This window comes from Phyllostomus hastatus, unplaced genomic scaffold (genome assembly GCF_019186645.2).
Source record: "Phyllostomus hastatus isolate PE091 unplaced genomic scaffold, TTU_PhHast_1.1 phas_contig_159, whole genome shotgun sequence".
Classification (NCBI taxonomy): domain Eukaryota; kingdom Metazoa; phylum Chordata; class Mammalia; order Chiroptera; family Phyllostomidae; genus Phyllostomus; species Phyllostomus hastatus.
In genome coordinates this window covers 27,034,156-27,050,460 of record NW_025333640.1, presented here as the reverse complement: position 1 = coordinate 27,050,460, position 16,305 = coordinate 27,034,156, and the positions used below count along the sequence as shown (strand labels likewise).

At 48.9% G+C, this 16,305-nt stretch overlaps 1 protein-coding gene across 4 annotated transcripts in view; it reads right to left on the bottom strand.

The window, feature by feature from the left end:
* The window catches only part of ZNF827 (zinc finger protein 827), a 157,080-nt gene that overhangs the window by 47,031 nt on the left and 93,744 nt on the right, over nucleotides 1-16,305 (bottom strand). For all 4 annotated transcript variants that reach the window (XM_045831389.1, XM_045831390.1, XM_045831391.1 and 1 more), the window contains exon 8: nucleotides 8,736-8,839. In XM_045831389.1, coding sequence (XP_045687345.1) covers nucleotides 8,736-8,839 — 104 coding nt within the window. The remainder of the gene's footprint in view (nucleotides 1-8,735; nucleotides 8,840-16,305) is intronic.

Below are 16,305 nucleotides of genomic sequence, written 5' to 3'. Positions count from 1 at the left end.
AATGGGAACACAGGATGGATTTGTCTGAATGAAGATAGATGGTCTAGTTTGCAAGTGGAATGGCTTTTTTTCCCCTCCCCTGGTTGCCAGAGGGTAGTTGCTGCCCTGAAAAGGAATAAACGCAAAGAAGAAATTGCATGCAATGAAAGTAAGTATTTTTGATAGCAAAGGAATGGAGGAACATATTGTATATACAGAGAAAGGGCCTCGGAGATGGAAGGAGCCAGTCCTGAACGGAAGTCAGGGTTGCTACATGGCAGTTTTCGGACAAGAACTCTCCATCATCCATTACACATACTGGAGAATGTGGTCTTTTACAGCATGATTCACTCTCGAGGCTGCTATCTCAACAGACTTTGCAAAAGCGACAACACAACCATGGGCACTGCTGAGGACTCATACATGGTGTGCAGAAAATTTTGTGGGAGCATACACATCTTTGCTCTGGTCTCAGGAAGATCCCAGGCTGGTGCAAAGTGACGGCAGCCTTGGGGGTGGCAGTTTGAGGGGGACCTGCTCCTGAGAAACAAGGTCCTCAAGCTGGTTTTTAAAAAGATTTTATTTATTTATATTTTTTTAGAGAGGGAAGGAAGGGAGAAAGAGAGAGAGAAACATCAATGTGCTGGGGGCCGTGGCCTGCAACCCAGGCATGTGCCTTGACTGGGAATTGGACCTGCGATGCTTTGGTTCTCAGCCCGAGCTCAATCCACTGAGCTACGCCAGCCAGGGTTCAAGCTAGGTTTTTAAAAGTCCCTTGGGACGTTACCATTTCCTACAACGTACAAACCTGAAAGTGTAGATGATCATCTTCAACACCAAGTGACTCAACCCAAGTGCTACCTGGGTGGAGATACAGAGGCTGGGTGAAACCACCACAATTTTTCTTTCTGTCTCCGTGGTTTCCTATAGATAGCTTGGGGGATGCATCCAAGCTGGACATGAATTTCTCCTTTGGAAAGGCTACTGCCCTTTAAAAAACATGTGCCTGGATTTCAGCGCATGAACCTTGCCACGGATGGTCTGCAGAGACCTGATTAGTTACATTTCAAAGACAAGGCTGGACCCACCTGACAGTGCTTAATGTGAGACCCTCCTCTACAAAGAGTTACTGGCATCCATATCGCGCCTTGGGAATTCACCCACACTCAGACTAAGACCAGGCGGGGCCAGTCGTGAGCACATCATTTTCAGCCTCAAAAACATTATCTGGATCAGGAAAATCCGCAGCAATGGAAACCTCCCCATCTAGTGAACAGCTGCAAGGGCTAGAGCTCACCTGCTGCAGGTGCATCAAAGAAACGCTCACAAGTGGGCAGAATCGTGTCTCGGTTTGAAGCACAACAGGGGTCAGAGACACCAACCTGAACGCCATTTGGTTCTGGACAGAGAGTCCGTGCGACCAATGGGGGCGTTCCTGCCAATGGAAAGTTGTATAATGGAAAGACTGCTGTCATCGTTGTCACTGCCATGGCTTCTGACGTGAATGTGCACCGCGTACTGTAGGCCTGGAGATGACCACTTGGCATCTAAACCCACCTATTTGTAAATACGCCAATTAGCACTAACAAGTGCATAAATACCACCATAAGTGCAGAGCGTGGTGAATTTTCACAAAATTACATGTGCATGCAATCAGCAGCCAGAACACCCCAGCTTCCCAGAGGCCCTTCTGTGCCCCGCTCCCAGTCACCGCCCACCCCTCAATTCTGTGTCTTTAACAAATTATTTATGTTGACTTGTTTCTTCCCCACCTTTTTAAAATCCTTACAAGGACATTTTTTTCATTGCTTTTTTTTTTTTTAAAGAGAGAGGGGCAAAGGGAAAAACACTGATGTGAGAGAGAAGCATCTATTGGTTGCCTCCTGTATGCACCTAGACTGGGGACCAATCCTGGATCCTAGGCATGTGCCCTGACTGGGAATTGAACCCACAACCCTTTGGTTACAGGACGACACGAAGACCATCTGAGCTACACTGCCTGGGCCATTTCCCCAGCTTTTAGTGGGGGTGGTAGAATTTCAGGGCAAAACCCCTAGACTGGACTCTGACTTCCCCCTGTACCAACATCTAGTGTTGGCCTTAGAAAGAAAAGAAAGGAACCTGGGCCGAGGTACAGCAGTGTTCTGGAGGGCAGAGGTTTTGAGAAAGGGGCACATGGAAGGAAGGATTCTGCTTGGCGATCTCCTCTGCTCTTCCTACTGGAAACTGGGCCGGGACGAAACCCAGGTTCTCTGGATTCGTAGTGAAGAACTTACTCTCCTGTAGTGCTGACCAGATCACCAGTGGCTTCCGTGTTGCACGTTTTACTTAACCAGGAGGTTCTTACTCAGTCTCATGAAACTCTTTCAATGGCCCCCAACAATCCATTAAAGATTATTGAAGAGAAACATAAACTGTTTCTTTAATAACTGAAAGACACGTTCTAAGTGACTATGATTACTAGATATCAAAGTATTAAAGGAAGAAAAAAGATGGAAATGGGAGACAACAGAATTAGAATGTTAATAAGCAGTACCTCCTTATCTTGTAAAGTCTTTGAAACATTTTATGTAAAGGACCACTGTTGATTCCTATCTCAAAGAAGGCACTCTGCTGTGTTCTCAAGTCCTACGTATGGATGTGAAAGTTGGACAGCAGGAAAAAAGTGGATTCATTTACAAATACGGTGTTGGCCCTGACTGATGTGGCTCAGTGCACTGAGCACCGGCCTGAGAACCGAATGGTGGCCAGTTCGATTCCCAGTCAGGACACATGGCTGTGTTTCAGGCCAGGTCCCCGGTGGGGGGTGTGCAAGAGGCAACTAATTGATGTTTCTCTCCCTCTCTATCCACCCCTTCCCCTCTCTAAAAATAAATAAATAAAAAAATCTTAAAAAAATAAAGTGTTGGGGGAGGACTTTACGCATACCTTGGGCTGCCAGAAAGACGGCACGTGGGACCTATGGTAAATTAAGCCGGAAACATCGCTGGAGGCAAAAATGACAAAACCTACCTCAAGCACATCGTGAGAAGGCGGGCTCTTTGGACGGACAGTAAAGCGGGAAAGACAGGAGGCAGCAGGGAGAGAGGAGGGCCAGCAGTGAGATGGGCTGACTCCACACAAGAAGCCGTGGGCTGGAGTCTGCGGGAGCCAAGCAGGGCGCCGAGGACGGGACAGTGTGCACGTCCCTCAAAGGGTCGCACAAAGGGCCGCCAGGAGTCAGAGCCGACTCAGCGGCACTCAACACACAGGCTGGAGGAGGCACATCCATCAGTAATACCTCAACTGCCAACTGTGGGTTCGTGTGGGCAAGCACCGAGGAGACGTGCTCCCTGCTGGTGACGCGCCCTCTGACTTCAGCGGGCAGCGGGAGGGCGGGCAGAGGGAAGACGCGTTGCGCCGCGCTGCGTTTGAATTCCCCTGCAGCCGCTCTCCAGCTGTGTGACTTCGAGCAAGTCAGGGAATCTCTCTGCACAAGGCACAAACTTCTGGTCATAAGCCCCAGAAATCTAATGTAGAGCACGGTGGCTATAGCTCACAATACTGTAATGCGTATTTGAAAGTTTCTAAGAGAGTGGATCTTACAAATTCTCACCACGAGTCCTGGCCAGGTGGCCCGGTTTGTGGAAGCGTCAACCCGTGCACTAGAATGTCACCGGCAGCCAACTGATGTTCCTTTCTCACACAGGTGTCTCGCTCTCTACCCCCTTCCTCTTTCTCTAAAATCAATAAACATATTCTTGGGTGAGGATTAAAATAAATAAGTAAAAAATAAAGATAAAATGTTATAAAAAAAGTTCTCATCACGAGAAAAAAATCATAACTGTGTTAGGTGATGAATGTTAACTAAACTTGTTTCAGTAATAATTTTCCAATACAGGTTTCAATTTATATTATGTACCTTGAGCTAATACAGTGTTATAGGTCAATTATATCACTAAAACTAGAGACAGTTATTAAATCTCTCTGAACCTCTGTTTGGTCTTCTGTAAATTGAGCATAATTTCTGTGTCTCAAGTTGTTTCCAGAATTAAATGAGCTGACACAGGCCCCACGCAGGACAGTGTAGAAGGTCCTTGATCACTATTAGCTTCCTTCTCTGTGCAGAACAGATCTGTTTAATCACAAAGGGGCTTAAGCTACAAGATGATACACACCAACAGCACCTGACGGTCTACTGTTTACCTGCGACTTAGTCTGAATTGGAAAAGAATCTGGCATGTTTGAAGAGGGATGGAAGAGCGCACTGCGCCGTAATCCGGAGCAGCTTTGCCTCCCTCTCTCCCGAGGTGTGAGTCGGACGTCCTCACGTGAGGATGGGACGTGCTCATCTTTCAAGCCACTGTGTGGAGGTCAGGCACGGCTGGCCAGCAGCGTGGGAGGCGGGGTTAGTGCAGGGTGGCACGCTAACACAAGGCGTCCTTTACTGAGAGTTCGGGAAAGTATGAGAGATGGCACCACTTGTATTGGATGGATGGGCAGGACAGAGAGAGGAAAGTGGATCAAGACCTGGTCTGGGGACGAGGCCAGATCATTCCACACCAGCCCTTTCCCTTCACATCAGGTCCCGGTGGGTGTGTCAGGTTCCAAAAGGAGCTAAATTCCCCGCCCCCCTTGTTCTTATGTTATAAACAAGACCAACAAAAAGAGTTTTGTTTTTTTTTAAAGAAGTGAGCACATAACGGGGGTGGGGATTTAGAAATGTAATTGCTGATATGTTGTACATTACCTAACTCTAGGCCCCCCTGGAAATAGCAAACAGAAGCGTCAGTGACTCCAAACGCCGAGAGAATTCCACGGAGACTCACGTTTTCCTTCACACCTGCTCTGGTTGTGTTTTTGTTTTTCGGCTTAATACAGAGCAAACAGAATGTGACTTCAAAAACCACACTGAAACAGAACAGAAGCCCCGCGGTGTTTAAAAGCTGCGCAGAGACAGAAATTCCTCTCTTCCTGGCAAGCGGGAACAGATACAGGTGCAACAATAACGGGTCCGCCCCTCGTACGGAAGCCCCTGCCTTCCGTGCCCAGGCAAACACCTGACCTCAGAATCTGTCTTCTATTAATATCAACCTTTCACGGAGTGAGGCAACTCTGAACTAGACAAAGTACCTGAGGTTGCACACGGTCTGTAATTCTAGCTCCCCCACAACAGGAGAGTGTTTTTCTTTCTTTTGTAAAGCCACCACCAGCAACACCATTGCCCAGGATGCACTCAGTCATCCATTCACAGCTTTAAGGGTATTATGTCCCCATGTCCCTCTAGCAGAAGGTGACAGCAGCTTTTAAATCATCATTTTATTAAGGATTGCTGGCGTTACCTCCGTCTAAGACATTCGCAGCAAGTCAAGAGGCTGGGCCCCAGCCCTTGAGCGTTGTCTGGTGTGCAGGAAAGTCAGTCTAGAAACAGCGGCGACGACGGAGGCCAAGACACCGCGAAGCGTTGTGTTCGTTCTGTTTCCCTGGGATGGTGGCAGCTGTGCGTCTCAGCCACCATCTGCTGCGGGCAGATGCCTAGTCCACCGTGCTATTCTTGATTTCTTCCCAGCCCACGGCCCTGCCCACCCCTCCCCACTCAGCGACCCCCACGCTGCCGCTTCATTAGTCACAGCACGCTGGTCTGACCTGAGCCCCCCGGCGGGACACTGCTGCTGCCCCATGCTCTCAGTCCAAAAGTGCTCAGAGAGAATCCCATCCCACACGCGGAAGGGGTGTGAGCACACACCGATACAGGTGGCTGAATCAGTGCTACGGGTTTTCGGCCTTTGCGAGGGATTTCTTAGATTGGAACTAGGCACCTGTAAGGTTATTAATCTCTACTAATTGGGAATCTGAGGTAAGTTTCTGGGTTGACATTTCTCTTTGCGTTCACCGTGGAAAGAAGTTTGCAAAGCGTATAAAAAAGAGAAATAATACTTTAATGGTAACACTGAGCCTACCCAACAGAAGATTTCTCAGGACTCAGGCTTTGGTTCATACACTATCCACAGAATATTTTCTGCTTAGTCACTGAAGCCAGCTTCCTCCTTCCTGGCTTCCCCGTGTCTGCACAGCCGCCGTCATTCTTGAGTTCAGCCTGCTTACGGCAAAGTCAGCCAGCCTCCCAGACCCGGCAGCCACACGCCTGCCTGCCTCCCTCGTCCCTGCCTTTTCTCCCTGTCCCTGGCCCTCATTACTGATGCTGCCCAGCGCCAGGGCATCCCCAATGGACTCCTGGTTCCTGTCACCGCTCCTCCAGTGATTCAGCAATCTGCTGCCCGCTCGCTCTTCCGAAATTTTCCATGGGAATTCAGGACTCGTACACCGCAGAACCTTGAGACCCTGGGGGTCCTCAACTATAACTTCGGTTGCCTTGTTCCCAGCACAGCAGCTAGGCGTCGTACTGGAGTAAATGTGGGCCCACACTATCTGAGACCCCTGAGGCCTGATGTATTTCGGGATTTGTACTTTTTCTGATTTCAAGATGGTAACATGGTGCAGAATGCATATTTTATATAACACTTGAGTGGGCCTGTATAATCAAGTATGTTGATACCTCTGCAATGAAATGCATTAACTTCACCCTTGGCATAACACATACAGGCTGTAAATAGCCTCCCATTAGTTTGTGTCACCAAGTAACTTATTCAAAAAATTGTGGTTGGGAGAGCTTTGGGGTTTCCGGGCTGTGGGTGAGGCACTGGGGAGCTTTCGTGGGTGTGTCATGGCCAGTCGCCTCTGTCCTGACCCAAGGGAGGTGTGCACCTAAGAAGCCTCCAAGCTTCAATGCTTCCTTAGTGCTGACTGGTCTTCTCCACAGTTAGTTCACGGTTTTGAGGCTTTCCTTACAAAACGTGTCTTCACACTGCAAGAAGTCTGTGCTCACCGGGTTGTCCTGATCATTTTATTTTCTCTAATTTTAACTCCACTTGTAGAGCATTGTCGCCTTGCTTATTTTTGAACAGTTCCCTTTGGTTGTGTATTTTAGCAAAATGTAAACAGGCATTCAGCGTATCCTCTGCCTAAAGACAGGCTTTTGGAAGCACAGAGGCTGGCTCTCCCTCTGGACGGTGGCTTTCCGTTTCTAAAATCCCCGTGACGCTGACTCCCGCACCCCCAAAGAAGTTAAATTTTTAAGTGTGAATTCATCTAATTCGTGATACAAGTCTACCGAGCCAACGACAGAAATGCTGTCTATACACAGTTAAAAATATACTGGCATCACTCTCGAGGTGCAGTTGTAACTTGACCAATAAACCCTTCTTAAAATACAGCCAAGACAAACAGTAAACCAGCAACGCAGGGTTTGTCCATCCATCACGGGATGCCGGCTGTGTGGGTCACAGCACTCCGACTGGCAATGCCGAGGCAGTTATTTTGACATTAAAAAGTCACAATCCATCAACTTAACAGCAGGGCGATAATCTGGGGACCGGGCAGCTGGCGATTCAAAATGACACCGTGGGAAGCAAACGGTAGCTCAAATAGCCCCTGTTTGAGAGCGAAGACATCAGCTAAGTAGAATTTCTCTCCCCCTCTGGAGCCAGGTGTTACGGAACGGGTTTTTGTGTGCGCGTGTTATTTACGGTGATTGAGCCGAAAGGCCTGCAAAGCTAAAAAGCACACAGGTCCCTGGACTCTCTGGAGAGGAGAAGACGCGGGTCTGCCTCCGCAAGACCGAAGGACAACAAAGAGCTGCCTTTCCCCAGCTGTCTGTTACAACCCCCTTCCAGTGACTTGCGACACCCAAGACAACATTTCGTAAGATGCTCCTTGGCTCCGTCTGAATTACACAGCACTCCGGTCCCCAGCTGTCTGTGACAGCGGGCTCCTCAGGCATGTGGAGGACACCTGGACTGGATGTTTGCTGGGGTCCCCGGCCAACAGCCCTGCTGTGAGACCCTCCTGCACACCCATGGAGCCACGGGCTCCACTGCCCTCCTGGACAAATGGTGGGTGTGGAGGCCACCGAGAGCTTCGGAAAGTCTCCCCACGGCTGGGAGCGAAGGCAGCCCAGCAGGAAGCCTCCTGGCCGCTGGACCGGTGTGAGGCTGGGCTGGGGGTGAGTGAGTGAGGAGTATGGGCTGCATGCAGTGACTCTCAAACGTCCCGGTTTCACAGAGGCTCTGAGGACACACGCATGAGCCCTGAGGGACGGCCGTGCTGTTGATAAGAGGACAGCAACTATATTTTTATTTTTCACTTCAGAAAGGAAAAAGGAAGAGCAGGCAAGAAATTGTGTATTCATCCTCTGTTGGCAAAAGGGAACATGAGGTGGCTACAAGCAGACGCCCTACAAAGGGCATAACATCCGGGTGGCAGGGCCGTTCTAAGGAGCTGAGTTGCCCGCATGGAAACCGAAGGGGCATTTATGGTGGCCCTTCCCCACCAGGGTCCTGCCCTGTCCTGCCCTGGCCACCGCCTCCCCTACCCTCCTGGCTGCCTCCCTGAAATACTGACACCGTGGAAAGCAAATTGTTTTCAGGTTATACTTCACTACTTTAAAGAATGAGAGTTTCCTCACATGAATGAAACCAGCAGGTGACCGACAATGAACTCCTAATGCAGAGGAAGAACTTTCTTACGGTCTGCATTTTCTTTTAATGAACTTTTGTGGCTGCTTAAATTGATTCTCTCCCTCTTTTTCCAAAAAAGCCGAGCTTCTCTCTACGAATAACGTCAACACATGTGATGAAGAGATCTGAAAATTCACACATGTCAGCAAGGTAATTTTCAAGCGATCAACCGCAGAAGCAAAGCCAACAATGCGTCCATACCTGGAGCTGATATTCTTCCGTGAAGCACAGAGTCACTGGGCAGCAGGTCCTTTGAATTGGAGGAGAATGGTGATTGTCTAAATGTGTCTTCTGAAAAGAAAGGGCTGGGGTGGGGGAGGAGGAGTGAAGTTTAGTAAATTAAAGTTATTTACGGTACCCAGAGCAATTGGCCCCAAACACACACACACACACACACACACACACACATGCGCGCACGCGCTGGATAATGTACTTTTTTAAAAATGGAGTTTAGAGACTATAAGAAGAGTGTGCTGAAAATGGAGAAAGAGAAAATACATTACACGAGATAAGTGCCATCTGCCCGTTCTGCTATTGGTTGTATATATAAGGTATTCACCTTATATATATATATATATATATGGGATATCATCTTTGAAAGATGGTTAAACCCACGGTCAGGACAGCTGAGCACTAAATTTTACTCTTGTGTTATACGTTCTACGAGCGTGTCGTGCCCAAATGAAGACCAACCATCTGGGTCAGAATCAGCGAGTCCTGTGGAGGTTCTTCCAAGAGTGGTGACAGATTTGCCCTTGCACACCCACATCCTGTCACCTGGTCCCTTGGGGACCAAGAGCATGCCTCGGAAGGGCAGGAGGCTGGAGGGGGAGCCATTTCACTGGAGGAGACGCCTCGCCAGTCCCCACAGACACTGAGACTGCATCCTAGAATTGTTGGGTTCGGAAGGCATTAAAGCACCTCCCTATTCCATGAAAGCGGGGCTCTGACTTGGATGCTTCTAAGTATCCCTAGTGACTCAGCTAGAACTAGAACTGGGGACACCAAACACCCCGCCAGGGCTTCCACTGACACGGCAGCCAGAGTGGACACAAAAGCCTTGGATGCTTTTCATCAGAGAGTTTGAACCCAATCCTATCATCCATTGTCCAGGCCGCTACAGTGAGCTGTGAGTAAGTATTGTGATCACACTTGAGAACACTGGCGTATCCAGCGGCATCCACCCTGGAGAACTGGAAAGACCTACTTACAACAGGAAAAGTTTAACTGAGGGGAACTGGGCATTACACACAGATGGTGGACGGGTCATAGAGGGCAGTAAAGCAGCCCAGAGAACCATTAAAAAAAAAAAAGAAGGCCACCACTGCCCTCAGGCTGGGGGGACAGAAAGACATAAATGGAGTCCAGGGGCTGGGGCCACCTCATGGAAGCTGGAGCCACAGAGAAGGTGCAGCTGCTGCTGGAGGTGAGGGAGAAATATCCTAGCTCTCCTTTAAGCCCCACCCCCTCTCCCATCAGGGCCTCTCATAGGCTGAACCCTCCCAGAAGCCAGACAAACACAGCAGCAGGGATCAGGCCCCCTGCAAAGCCACAGATAGGGGGGCAGGGAGGAAAAGATCCGAGGGTACCCGAGCCTGGGACTCTCGTGATGGGTGTTGCTTTCTAAACATGCTGCACGGCTGTGGTTACTATTATTAGATACTATAAAGGAAATATTAAGATAAATCAGACACATGTAAAAATATTTTTTAAAAAGTAATAAACAACATGAAGTTTTACATGACGGTTAGGCTAGATTTCACGCAACGCTGTGTCACATTGCTTGTTAGTTTTGTCTCAAAGATAAAGCAACGTAAATAGGCTGAAAAATGAACTGGCTAGTGGGGAGTGGGGAGCTGGGAGACAGGCCATTTATGTCAAGGACCTCACAACCTGCAGATGACACAGACCCTGGAGAGGACAGGGCAGGGCAGCACGGCGCCCACGAGCACGCGCTCGAGAGGCAGTGCTGGGCTCAGCCTGCAGCTCCACCCCTTACAGCTGCGAGAGCGTGCACGTATACGTAACCTCTCGGAGCCTTCCCCTCTCGTCTGCGAAACGGTGTGAGGACGGCATCCGCCCCTCCAAGGGGAGCTGTGAGGACCGAGTAAGATACCCCACGGAGGATGCTTTTCCCAGTGCCTGGCAGACAGTAAGTGCTTAGAAAAATGTGTGAGCTATTTTTTCTTTCGATCCCTGTCCAGCCGAAATTGGAACATAAATTAATCACGAGCTGACAAAGTGTCGTTTCTTGGATAAAATGAATGAAGCGAAGGTTGCTCTGAGTTGGGCCAGCTGCCTGCAGGAGTGATCAGGTTATTTTCCAATATTTCCATGAACTGTTGGGAATCAAAGAACCTGAAAGGACATAGAGACGTCGGAGGATGGTTGGTCAGACCCAGACTATGAGATTTCTCGATCCCACGTCCTTAGCTTGAAGCGTCTGCTGAGGTGACAGCGGCCCTCGTGTCTCTGCGGGCAGTTCACATGGAAACAGCACGGCTGGCTCTGGGCACAGGGCAAAGAGCAGCCAGGGGCCGGCATGGTGCTGTGACTCTGGCCACGGCAATTGCTTTGAAGTCTGCGATTTCAGGGGAACCCATGCAACTGCTTGGTCTGAAATGTAGAGACGTCCCTTTGGGGACAGCAAGAGTCCCAAGAGGGTCCCCCAAAGGATACCTAGAAACATCACCCTTCTGGCCACAGGGAAACACGTTCACTGTCCTCCTTCCCTCTGGTCCACGGTGACCACTTAGTGAGCACCTCAAGAACACCCAGCCCTGGGAACACAATGCTCCACAAAACTGGCTCTGGCTGCAGGTGTCTGGGGGCGCAGAGGCCTGTGTGGGCACGCGAAAGGGGACTGCCGCGTGACCAGTGCTGCGGAAGGGAGGGGTGCAGTGTTTCCTGCAGAAGCCACAGCTGACCGGGGACCTGCAGGCAGAGTGGGGTTGTGAGGCTCCCAGAGGCTACGGAAGGTGTCCCCCGCACAGGGAGAGAACACAGCCAGTCTGCGCAGCTGGAAGAAGGCCCGTGGTGCGGGAGATGGGGCTGGCTTGGCACATGGGCGCACTGGGTGCAGGGATCACAGCTGTGTCCTGAGGGCCCTGGGAAGCCCTGCTGTGTTTTAGTAACCACAGCATATGGTTACTATATCTGACCAGCATAAGATTAGCAGCTCTAGGAAGCTCTGCCTGGGGGGTGGCATGGGGACTCGCAGAAGTCAGGGCAGGTGGCCAGAGGAGCAGTCCATACTGGACGTGGCAACACTGGTGACCAACGCTGCAAACCAGCAGCGGCGCTCGCAGACTGGAAGACAGTACCACAGATAGGCGGGTGCAGACCAAAAGGAACCCTAAGGTTTCCAGGTGAGCCGGCCTGAGGCAGCCATGCTGCCTGCTGGGAACAGCCTCCTGGGTCCTGTAAGTGGTGGAAACGGGCCAGCTCTGCATCCGGGCAAGTTCTCTTCAACAGCAGAGACACCCACTGACGGGAGGAGGGAAGCCCTTTCATCACCCCGCCGCTTAGAGAAATTGAGGCGAAAGGAGACAATCGACGAGGGGAACATTCCAAGTAATTTTCTACCCTGGTTGCTTTATCCTGTATAGCAAAGAAAAGATTTCTTCCGAGGGAGCAGAGAATGAGAGGGAGTCACGCTGAAGACTAAAAGTGCACAGAAAGGATCGGCGATGAAATGGGGCAAAGAATCAATGGAGAAACGTTCACAAGTCAAGGTCACTTAAGTCCAGTGTGAGGGCTGACCTACAAAGAGAAGATGCTAGGTTAACACAGCGACAGTCTCAAAGACGCCGCTGCAGCAATGCTGCGGGCCCGCATCCCTCAGACCGGGAGGTGGGGAGTGCAGTGGGCTCCACACTCTTGGGAATTCGGAGGACCTGGGGCTGAATTCTATACTGGCCACTTCTGAGTCAAGTGGCCTTTGTCCAACCAACATCCCCTCTAGCCTCAGTTTCATCAGTGGAAAAGTGAGTTAGAAATACCATCTCTATGAGGGTACCATAAGGGTTAAAGGAGAAATGTCTTGTTCAAGTTCTTAGTACATGGTACATGCCTAGTCAAATGGCAACTAACACATACATTGCTTGATAAGTATCTGGCACTGTTCTAAGGTGCGGTGTGCATGTTAACTTCACTTAATCTTCAAAAGGACCCTAGGGTGCAGCCACCACTGCCATTACCTGTATTTTGTACAGATGGATGGACTGCCCATACCATGAGCTGAGCCAGGACGTGAACCCAGGCAGCTTGACGCCCAGTACACACTCTTACCCGCTAAGCTATGCTGCCTCTGTGTGGTCTCTTAGCATCTAGGCCACTCATGGGCAACACCGAACCACAGATCCTTCCGGAACAAAGGGAAGGGACGGAGGAAAGAGGGATGAGGGAGGATGGGACCAGCCATTTCAGTATGCGGGATCCTGGGTCATGGAAGGAAGGCTTTTTCAACTGAGAAACTGCGCAAGTGAAAATAATTTTTAGTCTTTACTTCTCTCCAGAAGTCAAGATTAGGCCCAGTTTTCTAACACTTCCACCACCCAGGGGTGGGTGGGGCAATTTGCAGTCCTATCCCTGCTCCACTGCGGACAAGCACGTCTCTATGACGAAGCCCAGGCGGAAGGGGAAGGGTAACAAGGCCTCTGTCCCAGCACAGATATGGAGCTCATGGTGGCACTGTGGCCACCCAGAGAGGCATCCATGTCTCAGGGAGAGAAACCAGACTCGGACCATGCCCCACAGAGCACGTGCTGGCTTAGTGGGGTGACATCTCTGATAATGTGGGTCACCTTTAACTCTCTGCCCATGTCCTGAGGGTAACAACTGCACTTGTGACTTAGCGCCAAGCAATGCACATTTTAGTGTTGAGATGGCACTCCTCAACTTCTCTTCTCCTCCTGCACAGAAGGTAACCCGCTCTCAGCCACTGTCTAGTTCTGCGGTAGAAAAGCCAGCACCTGGTTCAGCGACCGAGGGGTGGAAGGTCCAGGAGGTGCCCAACCCAGGATGCACCGCGTCTGCCTCCTCCCACGGACACAGACCACACACGAATGATGGACTTCATGCCACAGTCGGCTGACACACGTCTGTGCGGCCCTCCAACTGGCCAGTCAGACAGTGACCAATCCTCCCGCAAAGGGAGCCAGCATGTGAATGTCACAAGGTCCTCACTTCCTGATTCCCCAGCTCCCTGAACTTGGGTCATTTCACTGTGCAAAAGCCTCTCCCTCAGAAAGTGAACTTGGGAAGTAGGAAAAGGCAAAAACTTTTAAAATGTATTTCTGGTCAATAGTTTTGGTTAGAAAGTTGGGAGAGGAGCAGGTTGAAACTGACAATGGGGGAGGGGACTGTCACTTAGGGAACAAAATCACCATCTACCACAACATATTCCCTTTGGTCCTGTACAATAACAAGTTACTGGAAGACTTAGCTAATTCGTATATAAATCACAGGTGGCAAACACAAGGCCCGAGGGCCGGATTCGGTCCTCCACCTTGTTTTATCCGGCCCGGCACCTTGTTTCTACCTGGCGGCAGTGCCGAGCTCCTTGCTCCTAGTTAAGGACCTAGTTTAGGACCTGTGTACGGTCCTAAAATTACATTCCACCCTTTGAAGGCAACCGCGAGGCTGATGTGGCCCCCAGTGAAAATGAGTTGGACACCCCTGGGATAAATATTTAACAAATACTCAAAAGTAGCATCCAGAAGCTGTTGTTGTAGACTTTGGACTGCCCAACACCCCATTATTTTTCCTGCGTTTTATATATTTGACTATTTTATATTTGACTTTCTTTTCTGCGTAAAAATGAAATGGAAACTGAATGTGCATTTTCATCTCTCTCCTGTAGAAACTCTAAGGGTTACTAAGGTATGAAGGGGAACTGCAGTCACCGTGACTAGACAGTTCCAGGCCTCAGACGGCCTGGGATGCAGGGTCACCAGCACAGGGCCGCAGACAGAAAAGGTTTACAATAAATAATAAAAGAGTCCATAAAAGACTATGGCCCTAATAGTGATACATTTTGCTAAGTGCCGATTGTGGCACAAATATCTCCACCTTTGACATCCGAGGGCCAACAGGGAGCTCGGAGGCCCGCAGAACTGAAGGCCTCGCTGGCCGCCCCCATGTGCCACCATGGAAACCAAACGTTACAGGGACTCTTAGTCTGATGGCAGTAGCAAACCAGAACAAAAAGGGAAAGAAGAAGGTGGATACAACATGTAAGAGAAAGTTAAGAAAACAAACTATATGTTTAATAATAACACAAAAATTTTCATAGAAGAACAGAGAAGCTTTTTTTTTCCTTCAAAAACATGATGATAATAATTCTTGGGACTGAATGTGGGGATGGCAAATTGAAAAGAAAGATTAAACCCAGAAAAATGATCTTGCTCTATAATGAGATTTAACTCAGAACACATAAAGATCTACGTATTTTCGGATGGCATGAAAGTCTATTAAAGGTAAGAGTTTCTGGCACATCATCCTGAAGTGATATTCTGACCTCAATCTGAGCATAGACACATTTTTCTTTAATGAATAAAAAAAGATGAGGCATTTTCAAGTGAAAGTACTTGAGTCTCCTCCATCCAGCTTCCAGATGTTTTCTGAGAGCTGGGTAAAATACATCTAAAAGGATTCAAGTTAATCTTTATATCGCTTTGTTTGATTTTAAGGACAGTGTAAGAATAAATGATCTGACTTTGATAGTTTAGAGAAGACACAGGCAGGGAAAGGAGAGCCAGAAGCCCAACTGTGCGCTGGGGCAGTTCCTTGGGAGCCGGTGGTTTTGCTGTCTGGCTGCTGCCCGCCCCCCTGCAGAGCCCAGCCCCGGGCCACCTCAACGGACAGCTGTGCACCCCTGCTGCTAACGGGCCTGTCTCGGCCTCGGCCGCCGCTATGACTTCCAGTCACTGAAACATGAGTTTTCTGCATTGATGTACCATGTTATTGTTTAAGAACTAAAATTCCATACGTTTCTCTAAAGCCATCGATCGTACTGGTATTTTTTAAACTCTGACCGTGGAATCACTTGGACATGCCCAAGTATGACACACCACCTCACGTTCTGGAGGGAACAGGAGACACTAGTTGAAAATAATCTTCCATGCTTCCAAAAGCCCCAAGAAGAGGTGAGCGACAGACCAAAATTATTCTAAGAATAAATCTTATGCTAATTGAAAGACGTTCTGAATATAGAAATGGACACAGGGAACTTCCACGTGGAGTTTCCATGTGTACATAGTGAAATGAAAGGAAATGACAACACACCGGAAATGTTTTCTTTGAGCAAAACCCAGACCTCGCTAATAACAATCACAGAATACAGTCCTTGCCAAAAACCAGAAAGAGTTTTCTTTTAAAAACTTTTTCCAGCATATCAGGTACATAGATGAGATTATTGGCAGATAAGGAATAGAGGAAATATCCGGACTAGTTACAGCTACCTTGTCAACACCTCCTAGAGTGCTTTGAGGTCAGAAGGAACTTTCTGAGAAATGGGGAACGTGCTCACAACTCAACAACAAAAACATTGCTACTCTTTTTTTTAGATACTCATTTTTTTAAAAAGACCAGATAAGATGACTTCATTTTCACCTCAATTTTCACCATTAATACAACTTCATTTTTAGGTAGTGCTTATTTTTTCCCAAATATTACTGTCCTAGATTAACTGATTTGCTAATAATTTATAACAGAATAATACATGCTTAGTATTTTTAAATGTTTATATATGTACATGGCACACCATGAT